Source organism: Oryzias latipes, chromosome 11 (genome assembly GCF_053564925.1).
Source record: "Oryzias latipes strain Hd-rR chromosome 11, Olatipes_Hd-rR_3.1".
Lineage (NCBI taxonomy): Eukaryota > Metazoa > Chordata > Actinopteri > Beloniformes > Adrianichthyidae > Oryzias > Oryzias latipes.
Window position 1 is genome coordinate 7,560,783 of NC_136247.1, and position 20,281 is coordinate 7,581,063.

Sequence of the window (20,281 nt, forward strand, 5' to 3'; positions counted from 1 at the left end):
ATTCCACCATGGATTTCTGTAGCATTTACTTAAATGCGATTTGTGTTGCTATTGTGGTTTCTTTGATCGACATATATTTTTCTAATTATCGTTAAGGCACGAATTTTTCACACCAGAAAATGCAATTAGCTGACAGCATTTACCCGCGTTTTGAAACTCGTACATCCTTTTCTCTCTTCTTCCTGTCTTTCACACCAGTGCAAGAAACTGTCACCCCTGTCAACTTGCGTGTTCATTTGCAGCAGAACGTGTTAGTTTCACTCTCTTTTTTTGACAGAAACATGATTGCTCATCTATTCACTGATAAATGCTAACTTCCTCTTAAAGTCAAAAGTCTTTTGAAATGTATATATTTTTTTAAACAGCGGTTAAATTTAAATTTCGGCTTAGAATTATCAGCTGCACGAGCGGTTTTTTCACACTTGGGCTGGACCTAATTGTGCACGCGAACCGCGCGCGCTCCTTTTTTTGTCGGCTTTTCGCTGTGCGTCTCTCAGTCACCGGACAGAGCTGCTGCACTCCAGGATTTTTAAACCAGGACTTCTCCATCAGGTATGGCTCTGCATGAAAACTGACTCCCACTTATTACATTATTGATTTGATTTAAAGCACCCTTAATGCCAAAATTTGCCCTTTAGAAGAAATATGCTATAAATAAATAATCATATATATGTAACCATGGACTATAAAGTATGCTGTTTACTTGAGAAGTCGTTGCAGAAGCTTTAAAACTTATACGAGTATTGAATGGCAAGCCATTTTAACAAATAAACAGTTGACACTTGGGTATGACTAATTATATGACCACTTATGAAAAATAACTTTATCCATAATGTTTTGAAGCAGCACTGAGCATCTTAGACAGTCTTAAATCATTTCCAGCCGCGTTCATCCCATTGAAGTGTTCAAGTAAAGCTGAGTAACTTTGGAAGCCTCTTTAAAAAAGGGAAGTCTGTTCTAGTTGACTGTAAGAAATTGATCAACTTGAGTTAGTCAAGTTCTTCACCTTTTCTGGATGAACAGATGCCAGAGAGGATGCTGTGTAGAAATCAGTCAATACTGCAACACCAAAATAGTGGAATTTACCAGACCAGCTTGGTTTTGGGGGGGGGGGGGGGGGGGGGGGTCCTCCTATTGTTCTTGGACCAACAAATCTAATAAGTCTTGAATCCAAGTATTCTTATTTTTGATGGAATCGCTTTTACGTTTTCATTGTTCGTATTTGATAAAATAAGTTAAAATTTCCTTTCAAAAAAGGGACCCTGGTATTCATGGCTCACAGGAAGCCACCTTGAGGAAAAGGCTGGCCTGTTTCCTTCATGCATTCATCTATCAGTGGCATTTTGGGGACTCAAACACATTTAAGATTGGTGCAAAACTTTGACCGCTTTATGGTGAAATGTGATCTCCATAGGCGAGCTTACAGGTTTCTCAATGCTGTAAACTCTGCGGTGCAGCAGTGAAGGAATGCTCTGGTCCAAAAACGGAAAAACCAAAGTTAGTCTAGTCAAGGCCAGAGTCCATCACTTCCTGTTTCTTTACGAGGTCAGTTCCTGTCTTAGACTCGGAGCTCGCCAGGAAGGAAGAGGGTGGTTTCTAGTTTGAGGATTTGAAGTGAACATTACCTTTATCACAGAGCTTTCTCACCAAACACACAAAGTCAATCTGCACGGCAGGACACACCTGTTCCAAGGCAATCTTTGCCTTTTAATAGGTTCTGTGTAGCAAATAAGGAAGAAAAAATGAACGAATACACAAAACAAGGTGAGCCTTTAGAAAATACCAATAAGATAATCAACAAGCTTGGTCCTCTTTATCGAAAGGATGAGTGACATCATTTGGAAACAGGACATCCCGATTGCTGAGACGCCTTGTTTTCCACTACTCCCATTCAACTGTGTCTCCCACTCTGCTTTGGTTTTGTATACACTTTCTGTGTAAGTGTGTGTGTTCAGTGACAGCTTGCTTCCCATTGTCCTATCATTCCTGCCCCACTCACACTCCGCATCCTGTGCAAGTTTCCTGTGAACAACGCCGTGCAAGAGAGGAGGAATGAGAATTTAAAACAAATGTAGGAGCAGAGAGGAGCAGGACGGAAAGTAGTGGTGCAATGTTTTGCACATTACTTATGCAAAAACACCAAAATCCAACAGATTTTCATGGTTGTATGTGTGTGTTTGCGTTTGTTGTGGGGATGGAAACTTTCCACTGGGAGCAGCTTATCTGCAGACCACTCTGCAGGAAAGGGTGTGTCATTTGGATATTTGTGAGTGTGACGATGATGGCAGAGTGATGTTTCAGTGATTTCAGAAGAATGCACTAAAAATGTGTTCATGTTTTTGGTTCTTTGTACCGTTCGGATGGAAAAAATACATTCTGTACAGCATTGAGGGGTTTTCCGAAAACACTGTAGTTTCAGAGTTCTATGGACTCTCCAAAACACTGACTACTAGTCTGGGTGGAAAAACTGTCCGACTTTGCCACCAAAGCATCAAATTAGTTTGTACTTTATTAATCCCAATGAAATGTCAGTTGTTTTTCTATGTGTGTAAAAGCAAATTTGATAATTATCAACATGTGTGGTTGTATTGGTTAATACCTGGAGGGTGTACAGTGTGGCCAATCCCTCATCAACATAAGAAATACTCATGAGTCACGAAAGGCCGTCGTTTCCTATAGCAAAGGAAATTTTGAACAGGAAGCGGAAAGACACAAGAATGTTGCTCAAGTTTTCTGGTCCAGTTGTCAGCATCCAATAAGTCAGATTCTGGACTTTTAATCAAATGTTTGCCATTGCTAGTCATAATTCTGCATCTAGAATCAAACTGGATCTTATTTGGGGATCTTTATACATGTTTTTTTTACCAACACCAGCACAAAACACAAAACAAAGAAGCTCAATTTAGTTTCTTCATGTGACCCTTGTGCTATCCTAGGCCCTTTGACATTGGGAGTTGGGTCATCTAGACCCACTAGACAGTGGGCTGAACCTTTTTTCTTCAATGATTTGTGATCTTCACTGGTGTCCATGGATTACATGAAATCTTTCCACCTTTATCCACCTTTGTCATGGTAGCTGAGAAGCCCATCGAGACGACTGTTGTTGTGAATTTGGGCTATACAAATAAAATTGAATTGAATTGAATTGAATTGAATTGAATTGAATTGAATTGAAGTGAAGTGAATAGGGATAACACGTCAATGTAAGGGTGGGGTCATCTAAGATAGCACAAGGGTTAAAAAAAAAAAGAATCCCCAGTACCAATGTTTGCAACTTTTGTTAAAATATTAGTAAAAGAGGAAAATCTCTGTTTTAATGTTTTCAAAAAATATTGTGTTAAGTATCATAACCTGCTCAGACCGTTCCAACCTTAAATCATGATGGTGGGAGTATCATGAATGGTTTTTTCCCCCAGCAGATATCAAGATTTGAGTCTGCCATATACACATATAACACATTTAAATAATCAATCGGAAGCAGATGAAATTTAAAAAAGTAGAAACCACATTTTGGAAAAAGTGTTCTCCAAACAACATTTATCAATGAAACGCAAAGTTGAGCTCAGAAATATAACATGTCAATAAAACAAACAACAAAAAACTTGATGGCTTTCCCTTAGAAGATGGGCATATAAAAGTCCAATTAAATATCTGATATAGTAAAGATTTTTAGATGTAGGAACACATTTAGCTACTCCTTTGGACAGATTCTGCTTCACATTATTACTGGCTTCTTTGTGATTTTAAAGGGCCCCAGTGACTTCTCAAAACCGACACCACAGTTCTTGCAGCAAAGGAAGTAGCAACTCTCTCACGCAGTATTTTGAATTACTTCTATTAATTGCTACCTGCTTTAGTTTAATTTCAAAAAGGATGGGTAGAATTTAGCGTCTTATGAGACTGTTTTAAACAAATTGAAAGCATTGAAGTGAAGCAGACTGCCCTTTTATTTGCACATTTTAAATGTGCAGCTCTGCCTTCAGTTACTTTTGTGACATGAAACGTTTTTAACTTTTTACCCTGTGGTTTGTTTTTGCTGCTTCAAGAGGAGATCTGACTGCCAGATTTGAGTTGTGAAGGCATCTAAAGCTGCCGCACACAAATAACACAGCCGTTTGACTGTGCAACCCGTTCTTTAATCAGTTCATCACCAATACCACTACTCGCCCACACACACACACACGGTCGCATGCACTCACACTTTGCTCCTACTACTGATTTTGGAAGATTGAAATGTGAATTAAACAGCTGCTCTGACGACCAGAGTGAGAATCTGCCAGGTGATTTCTCAGTTTGGGATTTTTTTGTTCTTCCTTAAATTAAGTCGGCATCCATAAAATCAACTAAATGGTTAATCTTTTAAGAGAAAATAAATATTTGACCTAAAGAAACCTGATTAAGAACACTGTCTGCAGAAGAGGAAAGGTAAGAGTGAAAGTGAAGAGGCATCCTGATTTCATAGTTTTTTTGTTTTTTGGCAGGGTGGGAGAGGAGGTGTGGAAATGGAGTAGGGGAGCATGTCTGTGCTGGAGGTGGGTGGAGGGGAGTTAGTAGTCCTGCAGTTGTTTCGCATGTACCAGAATGAATGGATGCCGTCCTCGGTTTCTGGGAAAGGGGGAACTGTCTCAGGACGTGGACAGGAAACTCTAACAGGACCAACTTCCTGTCGCTCTCTTGATGGCTGCTCTGATAATAATATAGGATTCCACGTAAAGCCTCCCTTTAGGTTTTTCTAAATCAAGTTTTGAAGGAAATTTTTAAAGGATTCTTACTGTTTGAATACTTTTTTGTTTTCAAACTGAAAGTGAATCCTTTTTTTTGGCCCCTCTTTGCTGCCATAACTTGTATTGTTCTCTATGTATGTGACTTCCCCAGCATTCCTCAGTAGGAATGTCGGGTGGTCAGTCAACTTAAAAGGTTGCAGGCTTTAATCAATTGGCCACTTTTTATCATGTGATCAGGTTGTTGGTAAAATCCCTTCCCTGAAATTCTTCCAATGTAACATCACGGCTTTGATGGTCATAACTGTGGCAAACTGACAAACTCAGCAGCTTGCAAAACAAGAAAACTTTTTGCATCTTGCCGAAAGTTCAGAATTTTATTTTAGACTTTTAATGTGCGTAATGTATGACTAAAAAAATCGAAGATTTCTAAAGACACATTAAGCAAAGAGAACATTACGCAACCAAAGGAAGTCAGCATAAAATCTAACAAATAAACTGACCTGATCATAGAGATTAAACACAGAGCTCTAAAAGAGGAAAATTAAACCCTCCAGCCAACCTTGAGGTCTCAACTTTTTTTCTTCTTCTATCAGAGAATTAACATTTTTAAAATAAGTTTATAGAAATGAATAAACGCCCGTTTGGTCTTTTGTTGCCACCACTAACTAATTGTTGACAGTTATCACAAGTTGCTGCGGTTAAGTAAGGGAAAATGGTCGCCGAAGTGTGCATGATCAGAAATAAACGCATGTTTGCCGTGGAAGCCTGAGCCGTCCGACTTGAAGAAGAGGATGCTTGCTTTTGCGATGACGGTTGCTTCTGATGGTTGACGCTATGTGACCGGAACTTCTTTTATAGGCGTGCATTATCCCTGTGGTATATCACTTTTTAATGCACACCCAGCACCCAATCAGAATCCAGAATCCACCTGGACCATGGTATAGATCTGGTTAACACTGGTTCAAATCTTAAAGTATTTGGGTTGTGAAGGTCATACTAACTAAATGAAGCGACGGTTGGTTTGGTGTCAGACAGATACAAAGCAGCTTTTCACAAAAAGAAAAAAAGGAAAAGGCAAAAAGAAAACAAGGAATGTTGTGCTAAACTTACAAAACTGCTGGAAGTCGGAGAATATAGGAAGAACAAGAACAGAATAAAAAAACTCTAAAAGGTAGAAAAAATTAAAGGATGAGAAGAGTGGAAGTAAAGAAGAGGAAAGGTAAAGGCAGGGGAAGAAAATGGCAAGTCTGAAAATGTTTCTTTTTTTTTCACAGATGCCACTTTGTACTTTTTTCCTTCATTCAAATATTTTTTTCTTTTGCGTCTTTAGCATAAACTGACAAATTAATGAAAATACAACTTTTATTTGTCCCTTCTATGAATTGAGGGATTAACAAATTAGTGCATATAATAAACATAATATTTTTCCAAGTAAAAATACTGCATGGAATATAAAATAAATTGTTTAACATTTAAATGTGATTTCAGTTTTTAAATTCTTATAAAAAAAGGTGGATTCTTGACAATGACATTGTCTAAAAATGGACCAGTAAGGACGTTTTTGACGTTTTACCCTATAGGTAAGGATTTAAAAAATAAAAATAATACAACCGTTGCAGAGGGCACCATGTTATTGTTCACCTGGGCCGCTGAACTGGAAAGTCCACCACTGCTTCCTGTTCATTGGCACAATTTCGGAGTGATTTCTATCTGGTAGCAGCAGTAGAATTTTGATAATTCACTGGCAAAAGAAATCCAAAAAACTTTTGTTTATTGATCAGTTTTCTTTCAAAGCAAATGACTGATGATCCATTTGCAAACATTGATAGCTCACAAAGTTGCAACAGTCCCTGTCCCTCAGTTTTTATGGTTTCTTTCCCCTACATTTTACTGGTTTACTGAGTCCTTCTGCATCTACTGAAACAAAGCACTTTGCTTTAACCCACTCCAATCATCTTTTGAGGTTTTTTCAAATTGTTCCCAGTGGTTTTCATATTATGATTATGCCCTTTTTAGCTAAGATCAAATGTGTTGTTTTCTAGGTCTTAGTTTCTGCAGAGCTGCAGGAGTTCATTAGAAATTTGCCTCTGAGATGTGGGCAGGAGTGTTGGCACAGAGTGTATACTAGCTTACAGCCCCTCACACCCTCAACATAATATTACCGGTGCAACACAAAAATTGTGAGCAATCTTGGAGCTATCCAAACATTCAGTTTTGAACAGATCGCCAGCTCCGACAAGGGAAACTAAGACTTACAGGGATCTAGAAATGCAAGTGTAACCCTTGTGCTATCCCAGGCCCTTTAACATTGGGTCATCTAGAGCCACTAGACAGTGCGCTGAACCTATTTTCTTCAATGATTTGTGATCTTCACTGGTGTCCATGGATTACATGAAATCTTTCCACCTTTATCCACCTTTGTCATGGTAGGGAGAACACGACAATGTAAAGGGTGGGGTCATCTAAGATAGCACAAGGGTTCAGCCTAATTTCTTTACGGACTCCATCATGAGAAAAATGCTACATGTCAAAAACACCAGTTTTATCAGACTGGCTCTTTAAGATTGCACCAAGGTGCCATGGCACAAACACAGTCAAACTCATCTGTGGTCACTTTACTTCAAGTGCCCTCAATAATTATGACACCTGTATTTCACAAAGCCATGAGGCCACAAACAGCATAGATGCACAGCTGACCAGTGAGAATGATCAGCGTCTACATCTCAAAGCAGCTCCGAAAAAGGGAAGTGGCTTACCTCACATTTGTCTCTGTCTCACTTTATCTCAGACTGTGTTTGTGTATGTGCTTTTTCTCTTATACTGTCTGCATTTCCTCACATCTGGTTCTGCATACCTTTATATTCATGACCTACTGCTTTTGAGCCTCCACATTCTCCCTTGTCTCCTTTTGTGCCACTCACCCCCACCTCTCCATGGCGCGCTCCCACCCCAGCCTGTCACTCACCTCCTCTCCCTCTTTTTTCAGTGGCAATGGTGACTGACAGATGATCTGACAGAGGAAGACATCAGGTGAGGGAAAAGTTAACTTCTCTTCCACTCCCTCTTCTTCTTCCTCCTATTTCACAGAAGTTTTTTTTTTTTAGTTTTCTGACTTCTCCCTCTGCAGTTCTCTAGTTTTTTTTTAAATCGAAGTTTGTGGTAAATTATTGCTGCTTCTACTTTCTACTGACAATAGTTTGCTGAGACGACTTTGGGGAAATAGTCTACTTATAGCAATGCTAAAGTCAATGCAAATCTTGTTTGTTCTTGTTTTGGTCCTGTTTCTAACTAGCATTCTACTGTTAATGCGTTGTGGGATATTCAGTTGGTTCTAAGGGGGAGATAGACAGTTACCATTCAGTAGAAACCGTACTGTTGTGCTAAATGTTGAAAAGGAAATTAGTTCAATAAGGTAATTGAAACATATTTTTTGTTTCCCTGGATTTATAATTTAGCGGATCTACAGAGTAGAAGTACAAATAAAACAAAACAAGAAAAATTAGGCTAAACTGTAGAAAATTCATCCATCCTCAGAACCCACTAAAGCTCTTTTGGGGTCACTGGGCTGAGGGAGCCAACCCAGCTCCTGTTGGCGAAAGCGGGGAACATCCTGAACAGCTCCACACACTCATACACATATGCTCACCCAGGGGCAATTTAGAAACACTAATACACCTATGAACCACGTTTTTGGACTGTAGGAGGAAACCAGAGGTCCTGTAGAAAACCACACATGTACGAGGAGAACATGCAATCTTCACACGGAAAGGTCCCAACTGGAATTCATACGGGGGGCCTTCATGGTGTGAAGCGAGAGCGCTAAGCACCACACTGCCGTGAAACCCCCCCTCAGAATAATGGCTGCTGATTGCAAAGTTGATTTTCTGATTTTCAAATTTCTAAACCAAAATTTTGACGCTGGTTTCAGAGTAAACTTAGCTTCAGGGGGTTTCTAAACTAAAGCGCTCTGAATTAAACCTCATTTAGTTTTAAACAGTATTTTATGCTATATTCACACCAGAACATGCTGAGGGTACATTCTTGAATGCGCTTTTAGCAAATAGTGTTCACACTGGACCTTAACTACCTGATACTAGCAGATGTGCTCACAGTTTGGAGAGACTCAGTGCAAAATGTTAAAGTGGTGCAAATCTTGTGAATCTTGCTTGTTTTTTTATCCTTTATATCCACACGATTTATTTACTATAAGAAAGGCAACAGGGACTATAATAACCTTAAAACAGTGCACATCCAGAACTCGTCCAGTCACCACCAATCCAGTCACACTAATAAATCAACTGAACTGAATTTGGCACTTTTAAATGTTCAATCACTTTCAAACAAATCATTTCTTATTCATGACTTTATTTTAGATAACAATCTTAATGGCCTTTTTTAAACAGAACCTTGGAATTCTGGTGCACCAATCCCTCTGTCAGAGGCAACAACCCCCCCTTTTTAACTCCACAAACAAGGACAGACAACAAGGCAGGGGTGGTGGGACCGCTGCGATTTTATCTGCAGGTATTGGATTTAGAGACACCATATCTAACGAATATTATTCTTTTGAATATCAGTTTCACGTGTTCAATGGCCACGCCTTTTTGTGCATAGACCCCGAAAACAAACGTAAAAACCTGCATATTGACTCACGAACACGCACGTTTTGAATGCGGTTGCCTAAAAAGCGGATTTCCATAGACTTTTCATAAGAAGTGGTCGCTTGAAGGTGCGTTTCCGAGCCTGGTGTGAAAGTAGGACCACATTTCCATCAATGTCATTTTGATTCTGCTCTTTTTGTTGTTTTTTTTTGTAGAGGGAATTTTTAATGCAGAAATTGTGGTTTGCTATAGGCCAAGTAGACAACAGGGTTACTTCAGTGTTACTTTGAAGTAATAACGACACAACTATCGTATTTTTTGGATCATAAATCACTCCTGAGTATAAGTTGCAGCCGCCAAAAAATGCATAATAAAGAAGAAAAGCTCATATTTAAGTCGCACTTTTGGGAGAAATGTATTTACCAAAATACGGGAACAACAACAACAGATATTTCATCTTGAAATGTAAATCATAATAACAGAATAGATGACAATAATAGACTGAATTTATGCATGCTTCACTACTGTAACACATTGATGCTTTGCTTCATGAAACAGCAGTGGATGCTACAGAGACTGCAGAAGCTAACTATAAAAATAACAAGAAAATATAGCCGGCTTTACAGAGCTAAAGCAGCGGATGGTGTAACTGAAGCCTGCCTAAATAAAAAAGCTGAAAGTGCGAGTGTTGCCCTGTTTTTTTAAGCGGCTGTGGTCAAATTGGTATGTCAGTCAACCTACCATTGCTCTGATCTCCTGATCAGAAGATTGCAGGTTCGATCCCTGCATTTCCTGTGTGCCGAAGTGATTGTGACTGATAAAAACCTTGAGCCTTTAGGAACATAGAAAAGTGCTATACAAGTAAATACTAATTAGCAAATTGTGTATGTGTAATATCAGTGCAAAAAACATGATCATGCCTCAGTCTAGTAGTTACACATTTACTTTTCTCCACATAGAAATGCAAATAAATTCACAGTTAAGTATATCAAGACCTTTGGTACACCAAAACTGAAGTTCCTCTGTTATTCTACGAGGCCATATTTTTTATAGGTGGAATAAATAGTCTGTCATAAGCAGGCAGGTAGACAGACCTTATTGGCAGAAAACTTTATTGTACCTTTAAACATATAACGCCACAGCAAACAACTGCATTTTCTCTCCTAATTCTGATGTCCTGCAGTGGGAAAACAGCTTTCATGCACTTGCAGGATGGGTTTTAAATACAGTTGTTTCTGTATGGTTATAGTGAACATCAAAAACACTGTGAAATGAGGGCAGGGCATCACCTAAAACAACTTTTTGTCAAAAATGCCACTGTAAAGGTGTATGAGATTCAGATGAGATTAAGGTTGGATATCAAAAGGAAATGACCTTTTCATAAATCCAAAGTATAAACTAGTTTAAGATCCTGATATCTAACAATCATCATTTTGCACTTCTCAGTTTATTGGTTGTTGTGGAATCTCTGACATAATCTCTGTGAACTGTGTGTTTTTTATCTGGGATTCCCAATCTTGTTCATGTTGACGCTCATTGATCTTTTTTTCACCTTTACTTGAATTTTCTGCTTTTGCAGACAATTATTATGGGGTGTTCCTGTTGCAAACAGAAGAAGGCTGCCAAGTCACTAGGCGGAACATCCGCGGCAGACAATAGAGATCTGTCTCCTAGCAACACAGATGGAGGGTCATTCTGTCCGAGTCGCTACTGTCCCGACCCCACTCAATCCATCCCGGACTTCAACCAACCCAACACCATGTTTCCCAGCACCAACATACACCAGCGGCCCGGATGCATATCAAGTAAGGCAGCATGTTTGAAACTGTCCCATGTCTAGCAATTTTCAATCAAAAAACGTAAAATGCATGAAACATTATGTCATTCTAAGTGACTATAATAAGTGTAGACAGAAAATTATGTATATTATATATATATATATATATATATATATATATATATATATATATATATATATATATATATATATATATATATATATATATATATATATATATATATATATATATATATGTATATATATATATATATATATATATGTATATGTTATATTTGCACATGAAAACGGATCCATGGAATAAATGCATTTTTAAAATAGTTTAAAAGATTATTTGTGCTTGTTTTTCTTTAGGTGGGGGGGTCACCCTCTTTATAGCTTTGTATGACTATGATGCTCGCACAGAAGATGACCTTACTTTCCAGAAAGGAGAGAAGTTTCAAATCATCAATAACACGTGAGTGAAAACACAGGTCGTGATTTCAAATATCGAAAAAATCTTTTAAAGAAGTAATACGACAAAGAAAGGTTCCAAGGTTCCAGCAGAATTTTGAGCATCACAGTACGGGACCTCAATGTTCAGGTGAGCTGTGGCATCCGAAACATTTATCACGGCTAAAAATTAATCAACTTGGTTTGCATACGTTTGAATTTCCTCCTTTAAAAACTCTCTGTGCTCTCTGTTGCTGCAGGTAACCCAGACAAAAATAAGCCTTCTTGACTCCTCCCTAAACTGAGTCCCATTTAATGATAGTTAAATCATGGAGTGTTATTCTGCATGTTTTTATTTTGTTTATTACAGTGAAGGTGATTGGTGGGAAGCTCGTTCTTTGGACACCGGAAAATCTGGTTACATCCCTTCCAACTATGTAGCCCCTATTGACTCTATACAGGCTGAGGAGTGAGTCCAGCTGCATCCACACACACTTTTCACCCTTTTTTAGAGCACACCTTTTCAGATTTGGATGTGTGATCAACATGCACTCTGAAAACAGATGTTAAATGATGTGTGCTGTTGCCGTGGTGACCTGTGGGCTGCTGTTGTGATGACAGGTGGTATTTTGGGAAGATGGGGCGGAAGGATGCAGAGAGACAGCTGCTGGGTCAGGGCAATCCAAGAGGAACTTTCCTCATCCGTGAGAGCGAGACCACCAAAGGTGAGTAGAAGTGCTTTGGAAAAAATTGTGCACACAAACTTTTTTTTTTGACACACTAAACTTAGAAAAGGTGTTACCACTTCCCCTCCACACATTCAACTGACTCCCCCCTCTGACCTTTTATTTTCTCCGTCTCTCAGGTGCTTACTCTCTGTCCATCCGCGACTGGGACGATACCAAAGGAGATCATGTCAAGCATTATAAGATTCGTAAATTAGACAACGGTGGTTACTACATCACAACGAGATCCCAGTTTGACACGGTTCAGCAGCTGGTAGAACATTACACAGGTACAAGCCAACCTTTTGTCATTCAGAACTTAAATTTGCTTTAGTTATTTGTGGATCCACTCAAAATTTTATTTTATTTATTATATACAACATTAGAAAGTGGTTCAAAGTACCGTTTGTGTCCTAATTGAAACATTTCTGTTAGCAGCTGCTTTTCTATTTGTACTGCTTTGTCTTTGGGACTTTATGTGCATTTGTTGTGGCTTACTTCACTTTTATGTATCATTATTACTATCCTACAAAGGGGAGACAGCTTCAGGGACTTTTTATTGAGAGTTTCAATGAGACACGTTCTACTTCCCTTTGCTGTTTTTTGTTAGTGCAGACCTGCCCCCTAGTGGTTGGTCATCATATTACAGCGAAAAAGCAGACTGATCAACAAGTAGTAAAAAATGACTGCAAGCTTTAGGTCTTCATCCTTTTCTACTGTGAGCTGCAGCTCGTGTCATCTGTCATACCTGTATGTTGTCATTTGTTGGTGTTTGTTTTCTTCTGCTGCTGTTCTTTTCCTCTGCTTCACCCGCCTGTCTCTCCGGCTCCCTCTCAGAGAGAGCGGCAGGGCTGTGCTGCCGTTTGATTGGGAGCTGTAAGCGGGGCATGCCCAAGCTGGCCGATTTATCAGTCAAGACCAAGGATATGTGGGAGATTCCCCGTGAATCTCTGCAGCTTATTAAGAAACTGGGCAACGGGCAGTTTGGAGAAGTCTGGATGGGTAGGGATGAAGGGCTGGTGAAATGTGGGGGAGTGCAGATACAGGAAAATGACAGCTAAAGCTCACCTGAATTTGAGAAAATGGATTTAAATAGCAGCTACACATATTTGGAATGATAGGACTTCCTTTCAAATTGTAACCATAATTAATTCAAAATATAAAAAGTTGTTATTAAAACATGAGAGTGACTGTGTTTAACATTCAGGTGATCTAAGTTGCTTTCCTGGCCTCCCCGGTCTGCATGTGCATGCATCATCATCTCACATCATTTTTGGTCACCCCCACCCCCTCTTTTCTTATCCATCAATTCACCCTTCTTTCTCTCTTCCTAACCCCCACTCTCTTCCTCCACTCTTTTTCGGCACCCTCTTCATCATTCAGGCTCTAACGATGGACTGTGTTATTACCTAACAAAGTCCTGCCCCAATTCCGTCCCCTTAACCATGGGTCTTGCGCGGGATGCCTGGGAGGTACCGAGAGAGACACTGACCCTGCAGAAGAAGCTGGGACAGGGCTGCTTTGGAGACGTGTGCATGGGTGAGACTACCTTCGCTGACCTCTGGTACCCCCTGCTGATAGAGAGGGGAGATGCCACTGATGTAGCGTTTGGAGGATCACGTTTGCTTGTGTTCACACAAGAGATGCTACATCAGCGATCGACTGAACTGAGTTTGTCATGGCACTGAAGTTGACACAAGAAACATAAACTTCTGTTTTTCTTACTTCCCCTTCTCCTTATCACCATTTGCCGTTATGCATGCTCACCAACATAACGGAATGAATAGGCAGGAAGAATTAACCATGGGACGGTTTGCTGCATTTATGAAGCTGCACACTGAGCGTGCATTAAGATCCACTCCTCTGTATGCCAGGCATGTGGAACGGCACCACCAAGGTAGCAGTCAAGACTCTGAAGCCGGGAACCATGTCCCCCGAGGCTTTCCTGGAGGAGGCTCAGATCATGAAGAGACTCCGGCACGACAAGCTGGTGCAGCTCTACGCCGTCGTGTCTGAGGAACCCATCTACATCATCACCGAGTTCATGAGCGAAGGTGAGTAAAGTGGCACATCCGACATACTGGGGGTTGAAGCTGGTGACATCACAGTGAGCACAAGCCCTCCTTTTTTTTTGAGACTCCTTCACGCCTGCAAGAGATGGAAAATTCTCTTAGATTTATTCGATTAAAAATTTAAGCAGAACAGAAATAGCCAGGAAAGCATAACTGAATACTGTTTCAATTTTGTTATCTCAAGTTTGTGTTGCAATAAAATTGTGAAAAAATAAATTAGCATTTACACATAAACCATCTCCTGCAAAAAAATTTCTACTTAAGAAAGCTCTGATTATGTCTCCTTGTCTAAACTGGAAATGCTTCAAACTTTACTCATGTTTTATTTAGCTGCAGTTTTCGGTTTGACCTGCTCAGTCCAAAGGAAACAGCAAATACAAGCAATCATATTCAGATAACAAATTTAGACATGTGAAATTTGCTTCTACAATATATTAACTCGAATGTTTCAGACTGAAAGATGCAATCCTTTTTGAAACTTTCATACAGAGATCAGCATCTTCCCAAAAGAAGCACATGGTATGATTATGAAAAATGTGGCATATGTAAAAATGGATAAACACACATTTTAGATTAAAGAAAGTAACAAAATTCAACTCTACAATAACTCGCAGTGTATCAGATGACTTTTGCACATTTTTGCACATTTTGCACATTGTTACCTGTTTGTAAATAGTATTTAAACTATAACTCCTTATTTGTTTAAATTTCTGCTACATTTTTGTTTTTATTTTATTGTTTTTGCAATATTCTATTTTCTCTTATGTTTACTGCTACGGTAACGCACAAATTTCCCACGTGTGCGATCAATAAAGTACTTCTGATTCTAAAAATCTGCATTGTAAAATAAAGAAACAGTGCATTAACATTTTTTTGTTTTTACCTTGTCTTTCTTTTTTCAGTCTTTGCATTTCTGGTGTTTTTTGGTGTCCTTTATCAAAAATAATTACTCGGAATCTTAATCTTTTTGGAGTACACCCTGTTATTAGTTTCCTTCTGTCATTTTAGGAAGTTTGCTGGACTTCCTGAAGGATGGAGAGGGGCAGACTTTGAAGTTGCCCCAGCTGGTGGACATGGCAGCGCAGGTGAGTTCAAGTCAAACAAGCTCCATTTAGCAAAAAAAAAAGGCTACAGACTGGAACACTTGTTACTCTTGCATAGATTGCAGCTGGAATGGCATACATTGAGCGGATGAACTACATCCATCGTGACTTGAGGGCAGCCAACATCCTCGTTGGAGACAATCTGGTGTGCAAGATTGCTGATTTTGGCCTGGCGAGGCTCATTGAGGACAATGAATACACAGCCAGACAAGGTAGTGGGATGCGAGGCTAAATGTCCAGTGTGTTTGCCAGAGTGAGCATTTTTAGATAAAAACCTATCTCAGTTGAATGACAACTTGTCTTCGCTGTTACCATGGTTTCAGGGGCTAAGTTTCCCATCAAGTGGACAGCTCCTGAAGCTGCTCTCTATGGACGCTTTACCATCAAGTCGGATGTCTGGAGCTTTGGCATCCTGCTAACTGAACTCATCACTAAGGGACGCGTGCCTTACCCAGGTACAAGATGACTCCTGCTTATTTATGCAGTCACAGACTAATTAATCCCGTCTTGGGAGAATTTCTTTCACGCCTTGTCCGTGACAAACACTAAGCGAACTGATCTGGAAACATTTAATAGAACTTCTTAATTTCAGCTCAAACATCTGCATTTTATGAGGAATAATTCCAGATTGAAATTCTTTTTCTGCTCATATAGAAGGATTTTTACTCCCATTAAAAGGCTGGTAACCAACGAATAGCTCCACTTGAAGCATGACGATTTAAAAGCTTCCTAAGGAAGGGAATCCAGAAGAAAAGGAAGCTGCATAATGATAGGAATCAACCTGCAGACCCTGCAGATTTATTGATTGTTTTCTGTCACTTCCAAACAGATCACAGTCTTATTGTAGAATCAGTATGCAGATCAAATTGATGAAAATGGTTCAAACTTGTTTTTATGTTATGTGATAAACAACACAAATAACATTTACCTTCATCAATTACAGCCACAAATGAGGAGCTCAGTGGTGGTAGGAACTCTAAAGCTATGTTCACACCAGACACGCGCTAAAAACTTTGCTTCAGCCTTTTTCTTTCACAGCTCTATTCCGATATATGAAAGACTTAGTGTCATATAATATTTTTCAAATGGTCGGTCAAAGGTCAAAGACCCAACAGTACATTTTTCACGTAGAGCCCGAAAATTGACTTAAAAACTTGCATAACGACATGTAAAAGTCAAGGCGCATTTATGCGCTTTTACACAGACTTTTCCTTTAAAATGGCTGCTTGAACACCTGTTGCCAAGGCCGGCATGAACATAAGTTTGATCCTGGGACTTGAACCAGCAACCCATCAACCCCCACATCCTCTGTGATTGCTGTCCTCCGGTGTTTTCATGCACCGTGTTGAGCTTACAGGTGTTTCTGCCAAAAGGCCTGTAGTCATGTTTGTTTCCAGGGATCTCCTGAGGGAGGACTGATGGATCAGTGATGCATTTTAATTCTTTAGTTGTCTGCAAACAATTGAAGGTCCAAAAATAAAAGGATGTAGAGCTTTTTTAGTACAAGAGACACTAAAATAGTCTGATTGGGAAATATGTGCTGGTCTAAATAAAACACTGAACTGAAACCCTAACGGAAACTTTTTGTTGCTCCTTTGTTTGCAACACCAACATGTTACACATTTGCCCCAAAAAGCTTGCAAGTCGCCCGATTTTTGCATGAACTCAACAAAAACTAAGCACCTAACTTGCTTTAAAGCTGTGGTTTCAAACTACATAAGGTAAAATATATAGTTCTGATCTTCTTACCTTCCTCTGCCTTTTATAAGTGAAGAAAATATTAGAATTCATGTATGGGCTATAGGCAGAGCATGGATATCTGGAATAAAAAATACATTGAAAGAAAACATTTACATACTTTTATACAGGAAGTCATACATAATTTCTACATAACAGATGTCAATCAATTGGCCTCCTGAAATGAAACAATTTTTATTAACTATTTGACTGGTTCTGATTCTTTAATTGCAGGAATTGAAATTTGAAAATGTTCATTGACAGAACTGTTTGCCTAATCCTGTCCCGATCTCTCATAGTTAAACAGTAAGACTAGAAATGACAGAATTTAGGAGAAAAATGATCAAGGAATGGTACCCTGCAAATCTAAAAACCTTCCTTTTCCAGTAAACAGACAGCTCAAAATGAACATTCTTCATTAAATTCAAAGAATGTGCTAAACCCTTGCTTTCTTCGCCAGGAATGAACAACCGTGAGGTTCTGGAGCAGGTAGAGAGGGGATACCGGATGCCCTGTGCCCCAGGCTGCCCGGCCTCACTCCATGAACTGATGCTGCAGTGCTGGAGGCGGGAACCTGATGAGAGGCACACCTTTGAGTACCTGCAGTCCTTCCTGGAGGATTATTTCACCGCCACAGAGCCACAGTACCAGCCCGGAGAAAACCTGTGACCTGACGTGAAGCTTTGAAAGGATACAGACAGGCATACCAATACAGAGATAGCCATGTTGCAGCACATTAGCTACACATGTTCTCTGTATATTTGTACTGGATCCAGGCTCCTATGAAGATACATATCAATGACTATTTAAAAGTGTTTTAAAGCCACTTCCCTTCCTGTGATCACCAATCACTGCTCTGTACGGATCAGTTATCCCCGTTGACGAGTCTGCGCACTCCTGTTCTGGCCTTGCAGTAATGTCGCTTTACTCTGTAACCATGACAACAAGAAACTGAAAGAAGATGTAGATGATAGGGTTAGGGTGGGGGGAGGTCCAGTGGGTACATGATTGTTGCAGTCGTTTGATTTCACCTTTGGCAAAGAGGATTTAGGCAGATATCCAAAGAGTAAACATTTTGTTACAAAGAAGCGTGTCAATGCAACAGGTTGGTTAACCCATAATGAGGCTTTAAGGTGTTGCTTGAAACAGCCTCACTTATTTTGAGAGTTCTTTCTAATAGGGCTTTTATTTTTTTCACCCTCCAACAATTATAGTTTATGTAGGAGGTTTCCCTAGTTATGGATTTATCCATCAGTACAAAAACATATTAAAGATGTTGTGTCTTATAAAGGCAGATAATCAATAAAACAACAAATATCTAATTGATTATGATGGGCTAGTTCTTTTATTTTGAACTCAAAATAATATTCCTTTAAAGCAGCATCATTTTGAACATTCGTAAATGAACTTCTTGACCCGTGTGGATCAATCTGATTATACGCAAAAACATTCACAGGGTTCACTCTTCTGCAGGAAGTTAAGCCAAGACCTAATTTCAAGTTAATTTTTATTTCGATTAGGAAAAAAAGGCAGATGCATGTTAGCATTTTTGCTCACTATTCAACCCGCTGCCAAAACATGCCTTAATTACTGTGTTAAAAAGTCTGAGGAGAAGACGACATCCTCTTTACCCATCTGACAAGTTTCTGCAGCAATTTTGAATAAGCAGTGTCTTTATCTTTCTAATTTAAATCAGTTGTGTCAATGTAATGGAAATGTTTCTATATCAAGTCAAGTTGTACAGTTTTGATCTCTGGGAAGTTGGCAGGGGTCAAAGTGCCAAACATGAAGGAGTAAAAAATATGAAAAGAGTACTTAATATGATGTTTCCCCCAAAGAGTATAACCTTTACATGAGATTTCCCTGCTGTGTAATAAAAAAAAACAGTGTTATTGGGTTTTATTTGGTTCATTTATGAACATTTACACAAGTTTAGATTTATGGTGGAATGAAGTGTAGTGTTGATATAGATTTGCTCCCATCAAATGGTCAGTTTGTTAATAACGAGGCTTCGTTTTAAACTGGAGGAGGGAAGAGCTACAAGAAAAACCATAGTAGATTCAAATTATTACTCAAATAAAACAAAAACATACGTATTTTACACAGATGACAAACTGAACCAGTGGAAATGAGACTTAACCTCTTGACCTCTTTTGATGCAAATCATCACTTTGGCTCCAAAAGTACCTTAATTTAGCATCTACTTGAATGCAAAAACATAACTGATTTTTTTTCTTTCATATAGGTGGAAATAAATACAAGCATCAATGGGTTAAGATGTTATTTGCATCCAAGAAATCCAAAAAAATTATGAAGTTCATTAGCATTTTTGTACTGTCCAGCAAATGAACACAGATTGCAGCTGAGTGCCTTTTGTGATGGACATGGTTTACTTTTACAATTGGGGTTATTGTTATATTTTTGAGTGTGTTAAGCCCCTTTTGAAATAGAAATCAACTTTTTTTAGATTTATCCGCTCAGACAGGACAAGGGGAAGGGAATGATAATACAGGTGCCATTACTAAACTTACATTACATGCGCTGATGCTCATATCCACACACACACCATCCTGCGGCCAAAGGAATGGAAGTAATGAGCAGGTAAATTGATTAATTGTGTGATTAACCCTGCATGAGCTGCAGATTGGGACATTTCGTCAATCTAAAGGAGCAAATTTGTGACTAAAAAGTAACATCCGATCCAATAACCAGGTCTAATATCCATTTTTCCAATTGGCATTGTGACTTCATTTCAGATGTTACTTATAAGTAACATATATATATATATATATATATATATATATATATATATATATATATATATATATATATATATATATATATATATATATATATATATATATATATATATATATATATATATATATATATACACACACACACACCCTGCATGGGATGTACCACCGGACCATAACTGAAGTCATCCTGCCAGTTTAGGAACAAACCCTGAGCACCAGAGCAATTGAGGCTGAGATCTACCACACCAGACAAGACCCAAGGTGTAGGCTGTGCAAAGAGGAACCTGAAACAATCCAGCACATAACTGCAGGGTGTAAGATGCTGAAGCA

The 20,281-nt window shown here is 39.0% G+C and overlaps 1 protein-coding gene across 5 annotated transcripts; it reads left to right on the forward strand.

Moving 5' to 3' along the window:
* Nucleotides 1-196: 196 nt before the first annotated feature.
* On the forward strand, nt 197-18,519 carry yrk (Yes-related kinase). Of its 5 annotated transcripts, none has more exons than XM_020707304.2 (14): nt 197-552; nt 7,711-7,754; nt 9,128-9,248; nt 10,905-11,130; nt 11,478-11,580; nt 11,926-12,024; nt 12,177-12,280; nt 12,421-12,570; nt 13,118-13,282; nt 14,155-14,334; nt 15,361-15,437; nt 15,514-15,667; nt 15,779-15,910; nt 17,653-18,519. In XM_020707304.2, exons 4-14 carry the CDS (start codon nt 10,914-10,916, stop codon nt 17,859-17,861), a joined length of 1,590 nt encoding a protein of 529 aa, XP_020562963.1. In that variant the 5' UTR covers nt 197-552; nt 7,711-7,754; nt 9,128-9,248; nt 10,905-10,913; the 3' UTR covers nt 17,862-18,519. The 5 variants fall into 5 exon arrangements, with proteins under 5 accessions (XP_020562963.1, XP_011479498.1, XP_078810798.1 ...); XM_078954672.1 differs by lacking the exon at nt 13,118-13,282 and adding an exon at nt 13,664-13,819 and having other exon boundaries at nt 416-552; XM_011481196.3 differs by lacking the exon at nt 9,128-9,248.
* The last annotated feature ends 1,762 nt before the right edge of the window (nt 18,520-20,281 follow it).